This window comes from Manacus candei, unplaced genomic scaffold (assembly GCF_025592945.1).
Source record: "Manacus candei isolate 608988 ecotype Guabito, Panama unplaced genomic scaffold, ASM2559294v1 h1tg000041l, whole genome shotgun sequence".
Taxonomy (NCBI): domain Eukaryota; kingdom Metazoa; phylum Chordata; class Aves; order Passeriformes; family Pipridae; genus Manacus; species Manacus candei.
Window position 1 is genome coordinate 8,432,008 of NW_026138089.1, and position 17,544 is coordinate 8,449,551.

General features: G+C 41.0%; 1 protein-coding gene across 2 annotated transcripts in view; it reads right to left on the reverse strand.

The window, feature by feature from the left end:
• Window positions 1-437: 437 nt before the first annotated feature.
• TLR7 (toll like receptor 7) overlaps window positions 438-17,544 on the reverse strand; it is a 39,837-nt gene continuing 22,730 nt past the window's right edge. The window contains exons 1-2 of one of the 2 annotated variants that reach the window (XM_051794919.1): window positions 13,199-13,281; window positions 438-8,392 (exon numbers count right to left, since the gene is read on the reverse strand). In XM_051794919.1, the coding sequence (XP_051650879.1) occupies window positions 5,252-8,392; window positions 13,199-13,201 (3,144 nt within the window). In that variant the 5' untranslated portion in view covers window positions 13,202-13,281 and the 3' untranslated portion in view covers window positions 438-5,251. Of the gene's footprint in view, window positions 8,393-13,198; window positions 13,282-17,544 lie in introns of those variants that run through there. The other variant, XM_051794917.1, reaches the window with a different exon arrangement.

Genomic DNA, 17,544 nt, shown 5'->3' on the forward strand with positions numbered 1-17,544 from the left:
TGGAGATAAGTACAGGCTATATATCACTTCTCCTTCCACTTCTTGCAGCAGCCCAAACTTCTGGTTGGTTTTCAAAGACAACTAGTCCAGCTCTGGGATTTTGATGAGCTGATACCACTGTTGCATGAGGTGGGGTTTAGGACATTAAAACACAATCTGTCACAGTGAGGTGTGGAACTTCTGAGGGGAACATGCAAGGTGAGAAACCACAGGGAATTATGGAAAGATTTTGAGACTTGTTTTTCCAAAGGAGCAAGGGTCAATGCAATTCTTGTTTTGGAGCTTCTTGCTTTTACATCACAAATAGAAGTTCAGGATAAATAAACAAGAGCACAACTTAGTTACTGAGTTTCTTCTAAATTAATACTAGAAGTAAAAATGAATCTTAGACCAAAGTAATTATGTAAAGAAATTTTATTATTAACAGAATGCAGCATTCAGGTGCACTGCAAAAGACCATAGCCTTGTATGAGTGTAATTATTCTATATAGACTTGTGGATCTCAAATATTCAGGATAAATTATGGGAAAGAATCTTTTGCAAACAAGAAAACGAGAATATAAGCTAAAACCTCTCTTGTTCATTGTTTCAGTAAATTTTACTTTGTTGTTCTACACTAAAAGTAATTTGTCACTGCAGGATATCAGTTAAATATCAGATTTCAATTATTCCTTCAATTAGCAAAGCAAAAGCATAAAAAAATAGAGCAGGAAAAGAAGGCATATTCACAAAGAAGGATTCATTGAGAGTTTTGCTCTTTAATTGAAAATTACTTTGTCGGTAGGAAAACACAAGACTGGGTATATGTGTTTTTAAGCAACGCATACTTCCAGAATGTCTCACTCTTGTGGAATCTTACTAAAATATTGATAACATATATGATGTCATAGTTGCAGATATTACTATGGGGTGTATAACATAGATAAACCAAACAGCTAAGACAGCGAAACTAGAACTTAGCTTGTAAAATAAAAGAAAATAATCAGAAAAATATTTAGAAACCAAAAGCTGAAACCTTCCGTTGTATGGCTTGCCAGCTTTTCCATAATTATGTAAATCTATTGCCAGTCCTTCAATAATGCTATTGCTAGAAAAAAATTGAAACTTTTTTTCCTCAAATGTTTCTGAATTTGCATCAGCAAAAACAGTTTTTATTTTGTGGCAGTTTCTCTTTAAAAAAAAAGCTCAAGTTACTCAGAGACGCTATTGCTCAAAATTTTGCCCTTAACATTCTGTCTTAGAAACAATAAAGGAAAGAAAATAAAGACAGATAAGGCCATGGATTTTGATCAGTGGCTATTCTGGTACACTTCTTTGAACAAAGATACTCTCCCACAAAAGCAAAAAAACCCCAACCACCACAGTTTACAGAACTTAGCAGGGCTTCCTACTGTCTCATACTTTTCACAGCCAAATATAGAATTTCTCACCAGGTATACGTTTGATTCTCAATTTTGGCTATTTTTCTGATTAAATAATCCCATGTATAATAATCTCTAAGTGCTCATTAACTAAGGAATGCATGCAGGTTGCTTTTGGAAGTTGGATATCCAGATTCGCTTTTCAGTTGCAGCAGAAGTAGATGGATATACTAGAAATGGTTTGACTTCTCTGTGCTTTATTTTTATAATTTATAGTCCTGAAGATAGTGATGGATTAGTGTGTATGTCTTTTGCATTTAGACACACAATTAGTCTTCCCAAATTACGAGGCTAACTTCCATATACATTCAGTGAAGTTGAGCTCCTCCTGAGGCAACTGATAACCTAAATGATCTGAATATCTTCTTCAGAGTACATGGAGACATTTGGCCTACAGTTGATTTTTTTCAAATGAACAGCCTGTCATAGAGCTGAGTTCGGTAGGCAGATACTTTCAGAACAAGATTGAGAAACTGAAAAGGCAGGGATTATTCACAAGACAAACAGCAGGTTGTCTGGAGGAGCTACTGACCTACAGTGTGATCTACTACAGACCAAGGGCTCCCGATCTTCACTGAGTTAATTTTTTTTAAAGATGCTGTTATAAAGTTTCTTTACAGGATATCATGTTTGCTGCATAGCATTCCAACGTTATTGCAGAACAGGAGCCTAAAGAAGCTATTGATATGTTGAAATCAAGCCTGCTCTGACCTCCAGAGACCCCTTAAAACCTCCTCCTCCTAATTACCTCACACCAGATCACAAGCTACACCATCATGAATCTCTAACATATAGAAACCACAGGACTGTTCAGTGTTTTGTAATTCAGACACTGCTACACCACCAGACAAGCAAGCTCCAAGCTCTGCCAGAGAGAAGGTGCACAAGAAGCTGTGAGGGAGCATAGCCGGGACAGCTGATCTGAACTGGCCAAAGGGATATTTCATACCACAGAATGTCATGCCCAGTATATAGACTGGGGGAGCTACCTGGAAGGGGAACTCATTGTGGTTTGGAGATGGATTTTGCTTCAGTCAGTGAGTGGTAAGGAACTATTGTGCATCATTTGTCATTCTTGTGTTTTATCTCTTTCTCTCTCTCTCCCCTTTTTATTATTATTATTGTTCTTGTTGTTGCAATATTATATTTTACTTCATTTCAATTATTAAACTGTTCTTTTCTCAAATAAAAAGGTTTACTTTTCTTTTTTGATTCTCCTTCCCATCCCAAGAGTGTTGGGAAGAAGTGAGTGATTGCAAGGTGCTTAGTTGCCAGTTGGGGTTAAACCATAACATCCTCCCAAGTCACCCAACCTTGCTTCCACTGGTCATACACTTTCTTCTTTTTGCCTTAGCTCCAGAAAAATATCCCTGGTCAGCCAAGCTGACCTTCTGCCTCACCAGTATGACTTCCAACATTTTGGAATTGCATGTTCCTGTGCCCTTAAGAGATGGTGTTTAAAATGTGACCACAGTGATAAATCCCAGCATCTTCAAAGCCATTTTCCTAGGGGACCTTGCAAAGCAGTTCCCTTAGCAGCCTGAATTCTGCTCTCCTCTTATCCAGAGTTTTGTTGGCAAATTTCCTTCTGTCACCAGATATTTTAAATTAAACTACTCCATGGTCCAAAATGTCCACCACTTCAATCATGAGGCTCTCTTGTTAACAAGCAACAAATCAAGGAGGATATCCTTTCTAATCGGGTCCCTTAGTATGTGTACCAATATATAATCATTGCTACTCATGTCGTACCCATCCTTTGGGTGCTTCTCAATGGAAGAGGAGAAAATACTTCTTCCCTCAACCTCAGAAAGGCTAAGTGACCTTGTGTTCCTTCCCTAATCAATGAGGCTGTGAAAGAGGATCTGCTCCAAAATAGATGTTGTGGGGAGGTAGAGGGAGATGGTGTATGAGTAACTGAGGAACAGAGGTTCCTGTTTCAAGCATTACCTTATGGAGAGAGTCATATTATAGTTCATGTTATCATATTTAGAGGTACAGATTGTTTAGGCTTTCAAACAGAACCATCAGAAATACACATTATTAAAATATAACCATAAAACTACCAATTTTTTAATGAGATCCATCTCTATTTCCTACTTCTGTATTTAACCAATAAAAATCATAGAATCATAGAATCATAGAATCAGCTGGGTTGGAAGGAACCTCCGAGATCATCAAGTCCAACCCTTGATCCACTACCACCGTGGTTGCTAGACCATGGCACTAAGTGCCACATCCAGTCTTATCTTAAAAACCTCCAGAGACGGAGAATCCACCACTTCCCTGGGCAGGTCATTCCAATGCCTGATCACCCTTTCTGTACAGAATTTCTTCCTAAATGATGTGACAAATTGAGAGAAAAAAACCCTTCTTATCTGCAATATTATTACATGAAGTTTTGCTTTCCTGTTTATGTTTGAATTTGTGTTCTTGTCTGTCTGGTTGCCTACAATTAAATAAAAGAGAGTCTATTTAAAGAAAGGACCAGTCAGAACAGGTAAGTGAAAAAAAGGTTTAAAGTAATTAAGAATGTCAGTTCCCCTGCAGCCAGAGTTATTACAGAGACTACTTGCCAGAAAAGAAAAAGAACTTTGAGCAAGAGAGGAGAAGCTACCCAGACTGATGCAGACAGGAGCACCTTGCAAGGTGAGAATTTGCTGCCCTCCTAAAACAGACATCATCACAACAAGCAGAGAACCTGCCATGTCACGCTCAGAAGTTCAGGCTGCCATTTCAAAAGGCTTCAGTTGAAATACTCTCAAGTGTTTGATGAGTGTGTTCTGTGAAACAGAGTGGGGAACAGGCCTAGGTGTTCATGTTTCTGAGCATTGTTTCTTCCCTTTTTCAGGATGTCTCTAAAGTCAGACCCATTCCTATCTCAGGTGTTTAGTGGTGCCCTATCAGCTGCTGTGGGAGAGGGGCTTGCCTGGGGAACAAGAAGGTGAAGGAGAGCTTGAGGCTGCTCTGGAGCACCACAGCACATCTAAAGAAACAGCGGGATATATACTTTCCTTGTATGACTTGGTCTTACACGCTTTGTACTTCCAGATTTTGATCATGTTTTCTTCTGGAGAAAGTCTGGGCAGGTGGAGGTGACTCAGTCACTTTAGCAAGTCTTCAGGCCCCAGCCCTGGCTGGACCAGCTAACACCATCCCAGTTGATACAGAAGGGGTTGTAACATAGGACTTGGGTGGAAATGGAGAAGCCAAGCTCCTAAAACTGACATTACAACACTGGAGAGGAGCCCTGAGTCTTCAGGAAGGAGCCAGCTCAGCCAACAGCCCAAGAGGTAGGTGAAAGGCAAAGTGAAAAGGTGACTTGCAAATTAGCGGTACATATTCTTTAACTTCTAGCATGCCCTACTTTAGCTGCATTTTCCCCCACCTTTTCCATTTTCTCTTGTATCTTTTTACCTTCCTTTCCTTGTTTCTTCTCACTTCCACCTTGATTTACTTGAGTTTCTCTATCTGCCTTGTGCCTGACCCTCTGCCTCTCTGCTGTTCTCCTCCCCCTTGTTACTTTCACGCAGAAGACTGCAAGACCTTCTGAACCTCACACCTTCCCATTTTGGCATCTCCTCTTCCTGTGCAGCAGTCAGTGCCAACCGAGGCACATGTCAGCTAAACATCTGCTCTGGCAACAGTTTCTCTTCAAACTTGTCATAGCACAACAAGTGAATTTTCAGCCTTGGAATTAAATGTGCATTCCATTTCGGGACTTAATATCAAAATTAGATTTATCTTCTATGGTTCCACAATTTTGGCAAATGAAGTTGAGGATCTTTTGCTAACTCTGCATCATAATGATATATAAAGGGAGAGCAGAGCTAAACAGTTTCTTGGAGAAGCTTGTTATAAGCCAGCAAATTGTTTGTAGCTATGGCATTTTTCAGGCACTGCCAGAAGAAGGGCTGAGACTGAGGGTTAGTTGGCCATTCCAGGACAGAATTTCGGCACAGCCTCTTCCTCAGACGGACATAGCGCGACTTCTGCAAAACCTTCTCAAGAAATATCAAGATAATGACATCCAGTTTTTCATCTAGAAGCCGCTGGTGGGCCATGTAAAAGGTTGTTCTGAAACTGCCACTTTTAATATACTTATTGGTCAGCACAAACACAGTCTTTTTGCTCAGCTGAATGCTCTGGGAAAGGTTGTCAAAGACCGGATGTCCCGGGAGCCAGTCCCTTGCTTCCAGGCATAAATTGAACTGCCTGGCTTTTCGGTCTTCCAGCCTTCTAACCAGTTCTTCCATCACCCAATCATTCACAGCTGGATCTTCGTTGTCATAGGCAATAAAAGCATCGTAACAGGCATCTGGTAAAGATAAACGCCGATAGCCCTTCAGCTTGGCGGTGCAGTAATGGTAACTATACCACACATCCCAGAAGTACAGATGGCTCGTCACCGCAAGCACCATAAAGCTGAGGACGGTTGAAGCTGATAGAGCGTACAGGATCAAATATGAGGTGTCCAGCTCACAGGTATACAGATCCAAGAAAACCACGCTCCTGCCCTTATGTGCCCCTGGGCCAGCACAGATCACGTCTGAGGCCAGAAGAGGAATAGTCACCTGAGTCTGATTGATCCACCAGACAAACCACACGGCCTCGCAGTTGCACCTGAAAGGGTTGCCATGCAAAAGCAGCATCTTCAGGTTGTTGATGACATTTTCAGGGAAGCTAGATTTCTTAATTACTTCAATCTTGTTTGAGCTGAGGTCCAAATACCTCAGTTTAAAAGCACCTCTGAGAAAATGTTTGGTTAGCTGCTGAATACGATTGTTTCGAAGCATCAGTTCTTGCAGTGATGAGGAGCAATTGGACAGTTCTCGGGGAACAGTGGTCAGAAGGTTATTGCTCAGGTCCAGAGTTACTAGTTTCTTCAGGTAGTGGAGGTTTTCCCAGTTGAAACTCTTCAATCGATTATTGGTTAAGTTGAGGAGCTTGAGTTTGGGAGGCATTGCTTCAAAAACAGTGGGAGGCAAAAAACTGAGTGAGTTGAAGGAAATATCCAGTTCTTCCAGGCTGGTCAGATTCTTGAAGAAGGATAAGTATCTAGCATTGCCATCCATCCATAAAACATCTAAACGATTTCCTCTAAATTCTAAAATTTGAAGAGACTGACTTTCCATTCCTGTGTTAATGGTGGTAGAAATGTCATTATCGTTCATCATCAGCTTTCTCAGATGTGTCAAACTTTTTATAAAACTGAGCTCTTCAGTAATACCTTCTGCCAGAAAATAATGTTGATTATTGCTCAGGTCAAGAATTTCTAAGTGTTCTAGCTCTTTGAAAGCAGTTTGGTATAGCAAATCAACCCTGTTGTTAGAAAAATCCAGATATTTCAATCCAGACAAGGAGGAGAATTCACTTCCATTTAAAGTTTGACTTATTGCATTATCTGACAAGTTGAGACAGGTAAGGGAGCTAAGTCCCTGGAAGTCTGAGGGGTTAATAAAAAATACATTATTTCTGCTCAAATCCAGAGTTTTTCCAAATTGCAGGCAATCTTCCTTAACTGAAGATTGGTAGGAAGCAGCTTCTTTATCTTTGGAACGGCAACTTCGCTCATACACATCATACCTAAAATAATGCATCTCTTGTAGTACTTGCCTGTTGTACTGCTCTACTGAAAACCCAAGATTAGAGCAGAATCCATTGGAGTTGCTTTCCCCTGAAGAAGGAGAAATTTTATTCACCGAGAGATCTATGAACTTAAGAGCTGGGAATTCTTCGAACACTGTCAGGTTTGCAACTTTAATAAAATTAGTCCCAAGATCCAAGATGGTGAGATTCCTAAGACTGAGCAGTGGGCGTAGATCCTCCTCTCTCAGTTCTTTAAAGACATAACCCTTGAGCCTCAAGGTTTCCAGGTTAGAGAGGGAAGAAAATGTCTCAGACAGTTTCAAGAAGGGAGAATACAACTTGAGTTCAAAATTAAAGGACAGATCAAGCTCCACCAGGCTGGGAACCAACTTCAAAAACTGAGCATCTCCAATCTCCTTCATGAGGAAATTTTGGGAGAGGTCAAGTTCTTTGAGGTTCTTGATGTTTTTAAACCAACTGCTGGGTATGCTCTGAAGAGAGTTACTGTGAAGTCGCAAAATTCTTAAATTTTTCAAGGAATCAAAAGCCTTTGAATGTATCTGAATCGAGCCCCTGGTGCAGGGAATGCAAGGATATGGGGCATCATAGCAACGTGGGCAGTTGCCACTTAGATCGAGAATTTCGAGGTTGGGAAGGGCACTTAAATCCTGCTCTTGAATCACTTGAATCCTGTTATTGTAAATATACAGTTCCTTCAAAGTAGACGACAAATTGAGTGGAATATGTGTTAAGTTGTTGGACTTCAGGGATAGTATTGTTAATTTTTTCAGCTCCAGAAAGGCTGTTTCCTCAATCTCAAATGAAACATTGCATGGATTGCGGTAGTAGCAGTTCTGTCCCAGATACAATACCTCTATGTTTCCTAGCTCTGACAAGTTGGCTTTTTGGATAGAAAAGATAGTATTTGCTTCCAGGCTCAGCAGGGTTAAAGTAGCAGGAAGACCTCGGGGTATTTCCAACAGCTGGTTTGCATCCAAATACAGTGACTTCAGTCTTGTCAGGGCAGCAAAACTGCCATTCTCAATCTCCAGTCCTCTGTTGCAGATAAGATTTTTGGGCCCCAGTCTGACAGGCACACAGTTGCATCTGAAGTCAATCTCCATGAGGTTTTTAAGTTGAGCAAAGGATGTTGGATAGATATGGGGAATATGGTTAATACTCAGGGTGAGGTTGGTAACGTTTTCAGGGATCCCTCTGGGGACTTGTGTGAGACGCCGGTAGGTGCAGTCCACTGTCACTGTACCTTCTGAAGATTTAACATCACAGGGCAAAGTTTTGGGAAACCAAGCTCCAGACAGCAGCATCGGAAACAGGAAGAGCAAGACAAATAGCAAAGCGTTTGACATCTTTACATGAGGTACCTAAAAATAAGGAAACACAGGTATTATTTTAAGGTAATTAAACATTTCACCCACACACTGGGGCAGACCAAATAGGTCTAAACTTCTAAATGTGCAGGTAGGATTATAAGTTTTGTTGGTATTTTATTGGTATTCCTTACTTTATTATCAGGATGTATTGCAGCGTTAATATAAATATCACTCTCTAAATAAGGAATTGGTAAAAAAATCTACTGAAAAAGTGGCAACACAGGTGATTGAAATTTACATCTCTGTGAATGTTCTTTTCTTTTCAGGGGAAACAGGAGGTGTTAAACTTCCAGCAGATTGCCATTGCATACTGGAGTAGATGAGCAAAGTTACTGTTTCATAGTGTATGATAGATAAAATCTACAGTCCCTTAAAAACTCGTGTAGACTTTCAAACTTACTGAAGCATCAGCACAGGTGGAGAGTTGACCTAAGCCAGTCTATGGCTTTATTTCCATAAGGTTTAATACCACCTTGCATTTTCACTCTTCAATAAGGACAGGGGGCTGAGAAAACGCTGTAGCAATGTGAAGTGTGAAAATGAAAATCAAAGACAGGTTAAAATTGAGCATGTTCCATGTAAGACTCATAAGCATTAAATACCCAGAGCCAAAATCCCACAGGCATTTAAAGAAACTTTCAAAACATTCTCTGTGTCTGTCAAGTCTTTGTGCTCTTGCCTGCTTTATAGATTTACGTGTATTATGGGAAGGACAATAAGCTTTTAATATGTCACAGCTTACCCCTTACTTCCTCAGCAGTGGTCGGTGTCAAAGAAACCCTGGCTGGCAAGCTGCCAGCCTTGGCTTGTGTGACACAGGCAGAGAGGCTGTGACCATTTTGCTGCACTGCCCAACATCTTAACTGCTGGCGTCGGGTGCTGGCCATTTCTCCCTTGAAAACTCAGTGTTGAAGGCTTGGAGATGCACAACACATAGAGGGCTCTTAAATAAGCAGGATTTGTCTGGATAATATTGATTAAATGTTAAAACCCAGGTAAGCAGCAGAAAATTGGATGATTAGGTAAAATGTCCAAGATACAAGGAAATGTTTTTTTCTCTTTAGCTGGGGCACAAGAATATACAGAGACCTGCTCAAGCAGTCTGTGTAAATCCTGTTGAGTGCTACAAAGACATGCCTTGCAGGTGACACAGACTTGAAGTGAAGCGAGCCTTCCTGTTGTATGCTCTGTTTACTTCGACCACAGTGTCTCCTAGACAACCTTGTGCTTTTGTGTTACCTTATAGAACTATGTTAAACCTCCCTCTGCATCCATGTACCTGGAAGAGTGCTCTAGTGACCTGCAAGGCAGCAGATGTGTGAGAAGGCAGATCAAGTCTCACACAGCACTGCACTTCTGCTATCTAGAGTCCACAGCCTAATGGCATCACTTTGGGGATTCAGAGCCTCAGAAGAAAAAATGTAGAAGTCCACTGCAGATCTTGAATTCAGTGTAAGCTAATATAGTACTACACTCCAGCCTTTCCTCTACCGCAATTTCCTTTCCCACTCACTGCCAGTGCTGCAGTGTCACCTTGCTTTCAGCAGATCCTCTAAGAAAAGGCAAAGTAGCTTAATACTGTGTCTGGTAGTCACAAGAATCATTCATGCAATATCTCAGGGAAGGTTAACCCGGACTAACCAGACAGTGCCTGTGAATTTACATTTAATTATCTCCAAGTCATGTGATGTTGTTTGTTATGAGTCAAACTAACTATCATTTGGTTATTCATCGTGGAATTCACATTGGACTCTCACCCAGACGGATGCCACTGCGTAAGAGAGTTTACCAGCATTTTCAGCTCAGTCTAACCAATCCCCTTGAGAGGAGGATTAACTTTTCTGATTTCCTGATGTAGAAAAGTCTTTGGATGAAAATGATGCATAAGAATAATCACAGTATGTGGGGAGCAAATTTGGAAAAGATAATAAGCATTCATTTCCTCCCAGCTCCCTAGATCTTTTTTTTAAATTCTCTTTTCTCCACTAATGCAGTCAGGGATGTGAAAGGGAGAAGGGAGGGCTCTACCGTTGCTATTCATTACGTGGAAAACTGAAGGTCTTTATTCAAATGACAAGAGTCATTGCCAAAGAAAAATCTTTATAGAGTCTTGCAAATATTTTGCGCACCTTCCTTCCCTTTTTTTCCCAGGAGATATACCACATTATGGCTGTAAAAGATGGTATGAGACTAAAGAAAAGGCAGAGAGAGCCTATCCTAACCAAAGCCTATCCTAACCAGATGATGTTCCAGCACCTACCTCTCTCCACCTCTTGCTTTAGCAGACCAATGGACCCCAGGGCCAGGACCATTGTCCAAGGCAGGTTCCCATGGAGCATGGTAGAGAGGTGGTAGGGAAACTGCAGAGACTCTGCACTGCAGGACATGTTGTTCCATCATATAGGTGCCATTAACTGGGCAGCTGCTGATGCACAACACAGCAGAGCATGAAGTGCCAGTCGTCACCAACCATGGGCACAGAACCTGCAGTCACTGAGGGAAATACTGACAGTCACTGCATGTCAAACTCCAGGAGTCTTTCTAACTCTAAAAGAAGGAAGGTATACAAATGAGGCCTGCAGCCATGAGATATGCCATGAGATATGTGGTGAAGGGATTTCCATTATAGCCTTGAGGTATGTTGTGAAGGGATTTCCATGAGATATGCAATGAGATATGTGGCTAAGGGATTACCATGGGCATGATGGCATGCTGAATGGGTGATTATCAGGCAGACACTGGATGATCCTTTTACCTTCAGTCAAGAAGTAGAAGAGGAAGTGATGCTAAGGTGTCATGATTCTGTTCTACTCTTGTGCAAGACTCACAGTCTTTGTAATCTCTCTCTTTTTTACTCTCAATATCCTTCATTTACATATAAAGTGGCTGCTCCCTGTCCCTCATTTATGAAGGCAGTAACAAAACATTTGACCACAGTCTCACCTCCACTTCTCCCAAAATTATAAATTGGCTTAAATTGGTTAAACTGGATTTGAAATCCTCATTGACAGAGGATGAGAATACGACCATATTGCAAAAAGTCAATGGGTTTGCTTCTCTCTCTTCCCCAAAATACGGAAGATTTCTGTGGTAAGATTTCCACCTCTGACTGCATTGGAGTATTCCCAGGAGCACTTACACATAACACTGTACACTCATGTTTTGCAGATCTAGTGAATTTATTGGGGAAATATGAAAGAATCTATAACCTCTTGCTCCAATAAACTGCACTATTAGTTAATCTGTGTTCATGAAGTTCTTATTGAACTCGACCAGATTTACAGTGATGAATCGGTAGTCCTCACTATTGGTGAATCTCTGTTTGTAAAGGAGACCAGGACTGTAGTGTAACCTACATTATTGTTGCATCTGAGAACATGACCAGACTTAAGAGTGATAAATTGGCTAAAATCAGAAATCAAGTCCAGCCTCCACCAGCCCCTCTACTCTCTGAAGACCAGCTGGAAAGAGCAAGGGCATGAGCTGTCTGCTGAATTGCTCCACTCTTAATGCAACAGAAGGAAAAGTAAATTAGATTCAACCTTTAAAGATCTGATAAACCACATTAAGCCATTCTATCCAAGCACTAGAGCAGGACAAGGGCAAGGGGTGATTGCAGTCCAGATTGACAACACAAACTTCCTACATGAACTCATAAGCAGCCACTGCACTCTGACCCTTAATTTCAGGTGCTTACCCAAGTTCCTCAATTCATTGCCACCAACCTGGGCTGCACTGACGTTCAAGAGAGAGTGGGAGAGGGGAGAGAGAGAGAGAGAGAGAGAGAGAGAGAGAGAGAGAGAGAGAGAGAGAGAGAGAGAGAGAGAGAGAGAGAGAGAGAGAGAGAGAGAGAGAGAGAGAGAGAGAGACACACAGGGACAGGAGCCCCTCTGTAGGTGCTGCTGGGCTATGGAGATGGAAGAAGCTCTGACTGACTACACACCAGAGACTCACACTGCTGATTTAGGTGCCTGAAATCAGGTGCAATGAATGTGGGCCTTAAAAGTCTTCATAAATATGCTTCTAGGTTTCTTAAGAAGTCAAAGAAGACCTTTGGAGCAGTTACAATGCTCAGATTTTGAACTCTCACATATTACAGTATTATTAGGAACCTAAGTGTTGTTGCAGAGCCAGCCTAACTCCTATCATCTTTGTGCTTCATTGCTTTGTATATTCTTCTCTTTCCTAATATCTGACTATTTGCATGTGTAACATTTAGGAGCTGTTTAAGTACCAGAACAAATAAAAAGACTTTTAAATAGGAGAAACAAGCAACATCTTTGCAACGAGAAGCTTGTTTAAAAGTACAGCTGGAGTCTGCATGTGAACTGTTCTTTTCTCTGTGATCTACATTTGGATTCATAAGAAGTTCAAAAAGCAGTAATCTACTGATCCTAATGGGCATGTGCAAAAACCCTTAATGATTTAGAGTGTTCTTCAAATGTTCAGCAACAGTACAACTAGGTGTTTCTGAAGAAAGATTTTCTGCAGGGGTTTTGTATGTATGTAAAGAGTTGACAGGGCTAAAGGCTAGAGTAACACCTCAAAAGTTACAGAAAACAGTAAATATGATATTATACTCTTTCTGAAGTACAGTAGCATGCATAAATGATAGCCAGTTAGTATGAAAGCAAGTAAATGCTTTCCTTTCCTGTCATAATGCACTGCAGCTTCTAACCACAATAGCAAAATTGAACATTTAGGAAACAGAAAAGCAGAAAATGTTCTTGAAAGTTTTCCACAACAGTTCCAGTAAAAGATGTCTAAGAGCAAATTTAAAATGAAAGTTTAACATACCATTTTCTGTGTGCTTCCAGGTCTGGCAGATTTGATGCTGGAAGAGACTGTAAACTGGAGCAGAGGAAAACAGCATAAAAATTGTTCCCACTGGTTCAGCTGAGGTGTAGAGGAGAGTACAATATGACATAACTCACTCAAGGCAACAGTAGTATACCCAGTGTCTTCTTTCTCTTCATCTGAACACCAAAGGAGGGCAACTATGAAATATTTAAAGAGAGACCATGAGATTAATCAGCTAGGAGATATGCATTGTGTAAGGGTAACATTCATGTGAGCAACAAATATTTGCAGAAGCTCAAGTTCCTTTTTTTCTTTTCCATATTTACTGTAAGCTGCATGAAGGGAAACAAAAATTGTTAATTGGTATGAAAGCCTAGTAATTTTTATAATAATTATTTGGGGTTTATTTCTGTAGCTAATAGCTTCAAGGACCCAGATCTTACTAAGAATCACTTGCATGCTAATATAAGCAGACAAATCTCTTAAACTGATTACTTTATGAAAGAAATGTCTATTAAGTTAATGGGACATATGGAAGGGAACCAAAACCAAGAGAAAAAGGGTAATGGTAAGGGCATAGAAAACTGAATACAAAAAGACGAAAACTGCATGGGAGAGTGCACACAAGCTGGATTGAGAATGCTTATTTCTTCAAGCATCCAACCACATACCTGGTACGTGACACTGGAATATGAGATGCTTAATGTCCACTTGCTTTGGTTGCAAGTAGGTTTTCTAAATCACAGTGTCCAGTCACCCAATGCTGGAATTTTTGATAGGTGCTCAATGATTTCAGAGATCTTTCTCACAGTTTATGCCTAAAAACTGTGGAAATTTTAATAGCTGTACCAACACTTAGCATTTTCATTTGGAATAATCCTGATTATTTTTTTATATTAGGAACTTATTGTCATCCAATGAAGAACTCAAGGGGTTTCAATTCTATGCAAAATGAAACTGTAGCTTTAGCTGAATGCTAATGGAAATGCAGAGTACTTCGTTGTTTTTTGGTTTGTTTTGGCTTTTTTTACCTAAGAAATGTGGGAAGTAAAATATTTCCCCTCAACAAGTTGGAAGCAGGGTAAATTCAGGGGAGTTCAGAAGTCAAGAACTTCTGAACTATAATTTGATTTTTAGAGGCACAGGGAGTGCCTGATTTGCTGATTTCAAAAGTTCAGATTTTCCTCAGATGTTGCGCAAAATCTCTTTAGTCTCCTGTGAAATACAAAGTAACTGAAAGCAGAAAAGTACTTCCTACTGCATCATGTGTTAGGGGAAGACCTACCAGTAACAGCAAATGTATACTGCTGCCTCACTGAGCAAAGAATACAATTTAAAATAAAGCAGGTGTCTTTAAGTGCCTTAGTCTTTTATGTATAAATTTGTTTGTCAGTTGGCTTGTAATCAGATTAGTGAACTCCCATTTCCGTTTTTTTCCCTTTGCATTCTAAATGAAAACTGCAAGTTGCTTTAGCTTATTTATCAGAATCAGGATTCTACTCTGTTCATCTCAAAGATGGATAATTTACTTAAAGTTCTAAAATCTTGCAGCAAAATCTTTTCTCTAAAGTGCTAATCCTCATATAAAGAGTGAGGATACAACCCCTCATATTCATGGTTAATACAACATTCACTGTAAGATTGTATAATTTACCCAGGAAATTATTCAAGGAAACTAGTTAAGTTACTCAATTTTTGAAATACCTAAGTTGACTCTTCAAATTGCTGTTGCTGATACTAGTTGCAGAAATGTGTACTAAACACTAAAAGTAACCAAAACAATAAGGAGAAGACAGCAGTAGAGGAGATTGACCAAAAACAAGGGCAGAGGAGCACTCAGAGCTCTGGTGAGGGAGGAGACCCAAACCACCCAGGGTGCTGAGGTACCACTGAGGGAGCCTCCTGTACCACAGAAATAGACTTGGCCATTTCTGAAAGCTGAGGCTGCCCCAGGCTACATCCGTGCCAAGACTGACTGACTGCTGTTTACAACAGGTTAAACTTGTGTTCTGGAAGCAAAGGTGCCTGCCACTTTTACTGAAAGTCAGTTACCTTCAAGAGAGGCAGAAGGCATCCAGAAACACCTGAAATAAGATGGAGCTATTTTTCCAGGCTCTCCAGGGTCAGCAATGCAGCTACACCTCTGCTGTTTGTTTCTTCCTAAGAGACTGATAAGATAGAGTAGCCAGAGAGGGCATCCCTGCTTTTCTCTGGGGGAGGAGTGCCAAGGCAGTAATGCTGGAAGCAGTGGGGCATGCTAATGCAGGAACTGCTGGCAAACAATAAAACTGGCCGGTTCAGAGGAATTTTGGCACTTGTAGTTGGAATCCTACTTCTTAGTGATGAAATTACTAGCCTGCAGGACCACTGATTTGAAAAATTTCATGTAGATAATTCTACCATGAATTGGGTAATCCTCCTGGTTTTTCTCAGGCAAAGGCAGTGAGGGAGTACTGGAACAATGTCTGCAGAACAACATGGAACTCAGACACTGCTGGACCAAAACAAATCACATAGCAGGAAAGCAGCTCCATATGAGCAAGCAAGCAACTGTAATGAAGCTCATATTAAACACACAATAATATCAATTTATGGACTTCTAAAGATCATGAAATATGATATTCTCATTTATCATAGGCCTTGATATTGCCTTTCAAACAACTGTGGATGACATTTCTATGTGTAAGGGCTACTACTCAATAGAGGTTATTTTGATTCTAAGTTCATGAACTGCACTTGAAATTAATTGATTTCCTTTCTAGCTCTATGTATAGTTTTACATATGCAAATATCTGTATGCTATAGGAATATATATTGTGTAGTGTACATATATATGTAGATATGGTTGCAGATACACCATTAAACAATGTCCTAAGTGTTTTAACTTGTGTAACCGAGGACAAAGGCCTGCCACTTACAGTGGTGCAGGCTTCCACTCACGTTCCCCATGCCCTTCCTCCCAGGCTGCCCTGGAGCCTGTTCAGAGCCACAGGGGCAGATTTTCCCTTTACCCTCACACCATTGTTCTCTGGACCCTACCCCTGCAAGCCTCAAGGGTCTCCTCAGAGCTGAGGGGCAGTGGCACATGCCTCACTCCCACTTTTCCTCAAAAGTAACTCTGGAAGTGAAGAGTTGATGTGTACCATTGTGACTGGTACACTCTACTCTGCCCCCTGGTCATGTGGTTAACTAGCAACATTTTATCAGGCAAGCAGCACCTGTAACTGAGTGGGTCATATTCTCTTGAGCCTCATTCTCAGGCTCTGGAGGTGTGTGAACCCAGAAGAAAATCCATACAGATATTTTTTTCCCCTCCCTCCCAGCCTCAAGGTTCCTGGGCACCAGGTCAATTCCTCCCCTCCTTATTGTCCTGGAGGGTCCCAGGCCCATAGTTTACCAGGCCACCCCAGAAGAGGGAGGAGAAGTGGAGCAGCACATGGAGCACTGTCTAGAGATTCAATTGGTTGCAAGGTATAATGGGGGTACTTGCACCTGAGCTGCTGCTGGACAGTGGGACCCAACACCCTCCAGTGGCAGGGACAATTCCACCATCATTTGCATGCTCCGAGGATGAAATGAATGATGCATATACATATTTTGTGAGTCTGGATCATAATTATGATACTGATGCAGCAAACTGTGGACCAAAATTTGACTTGATCTGCAGGGGGTTTACATCACTAGAAATCACAAGCAAGGATGTATTATAAATTCTATATTACGCTACTTATAGATTGTACTACATTGACTTGGTTTGTGGAAATCCTGTGCCATTTTAAAAATAATTTCTGTGCTATACTAATCATAATATCCTGCCACAACAAACGCTTTAGTTGTAACTACAAATTAGCACCATCAGCATTCTGCCAAAGCCACCCACTATGGACCCTGCAAATAGGTACAGACATAGAATCATAGAATATACCAAGTTGGAAGGAACCCACAGGGATCGTTGAGTCCAATTACTGGCCCTGCACAGTGACTCCAAGAGTCACACCATGTGCCTGAGAGTATTGTCCAAACACTTCTTGAACTCTGCCAAGCTTAGTGCTGTGACTACTTCCCTGGGGAGCCTGTTCCAGTGTCCAACCACCCTCTCTCTGGGTGAAGAACCTTTTTCTAATATCCAACCTAAACCTCCCCTGATGCAACTTCAGGCCATTCTTTTGGGTTCTGACACTGGTCACAGCACAGAAGAGATATAGAAAAGAGGCCTGCCTCTCCTCTCCCTCTCACAAGGAAATTGTAGACCGCAATGAGGTGTCCCCTCAGACTCCTCTTCTCCAGGTCAAACAGACCAAGTGACCTCAGCCACTCCTTATATGGTTTCCCTTCAAGGCCTT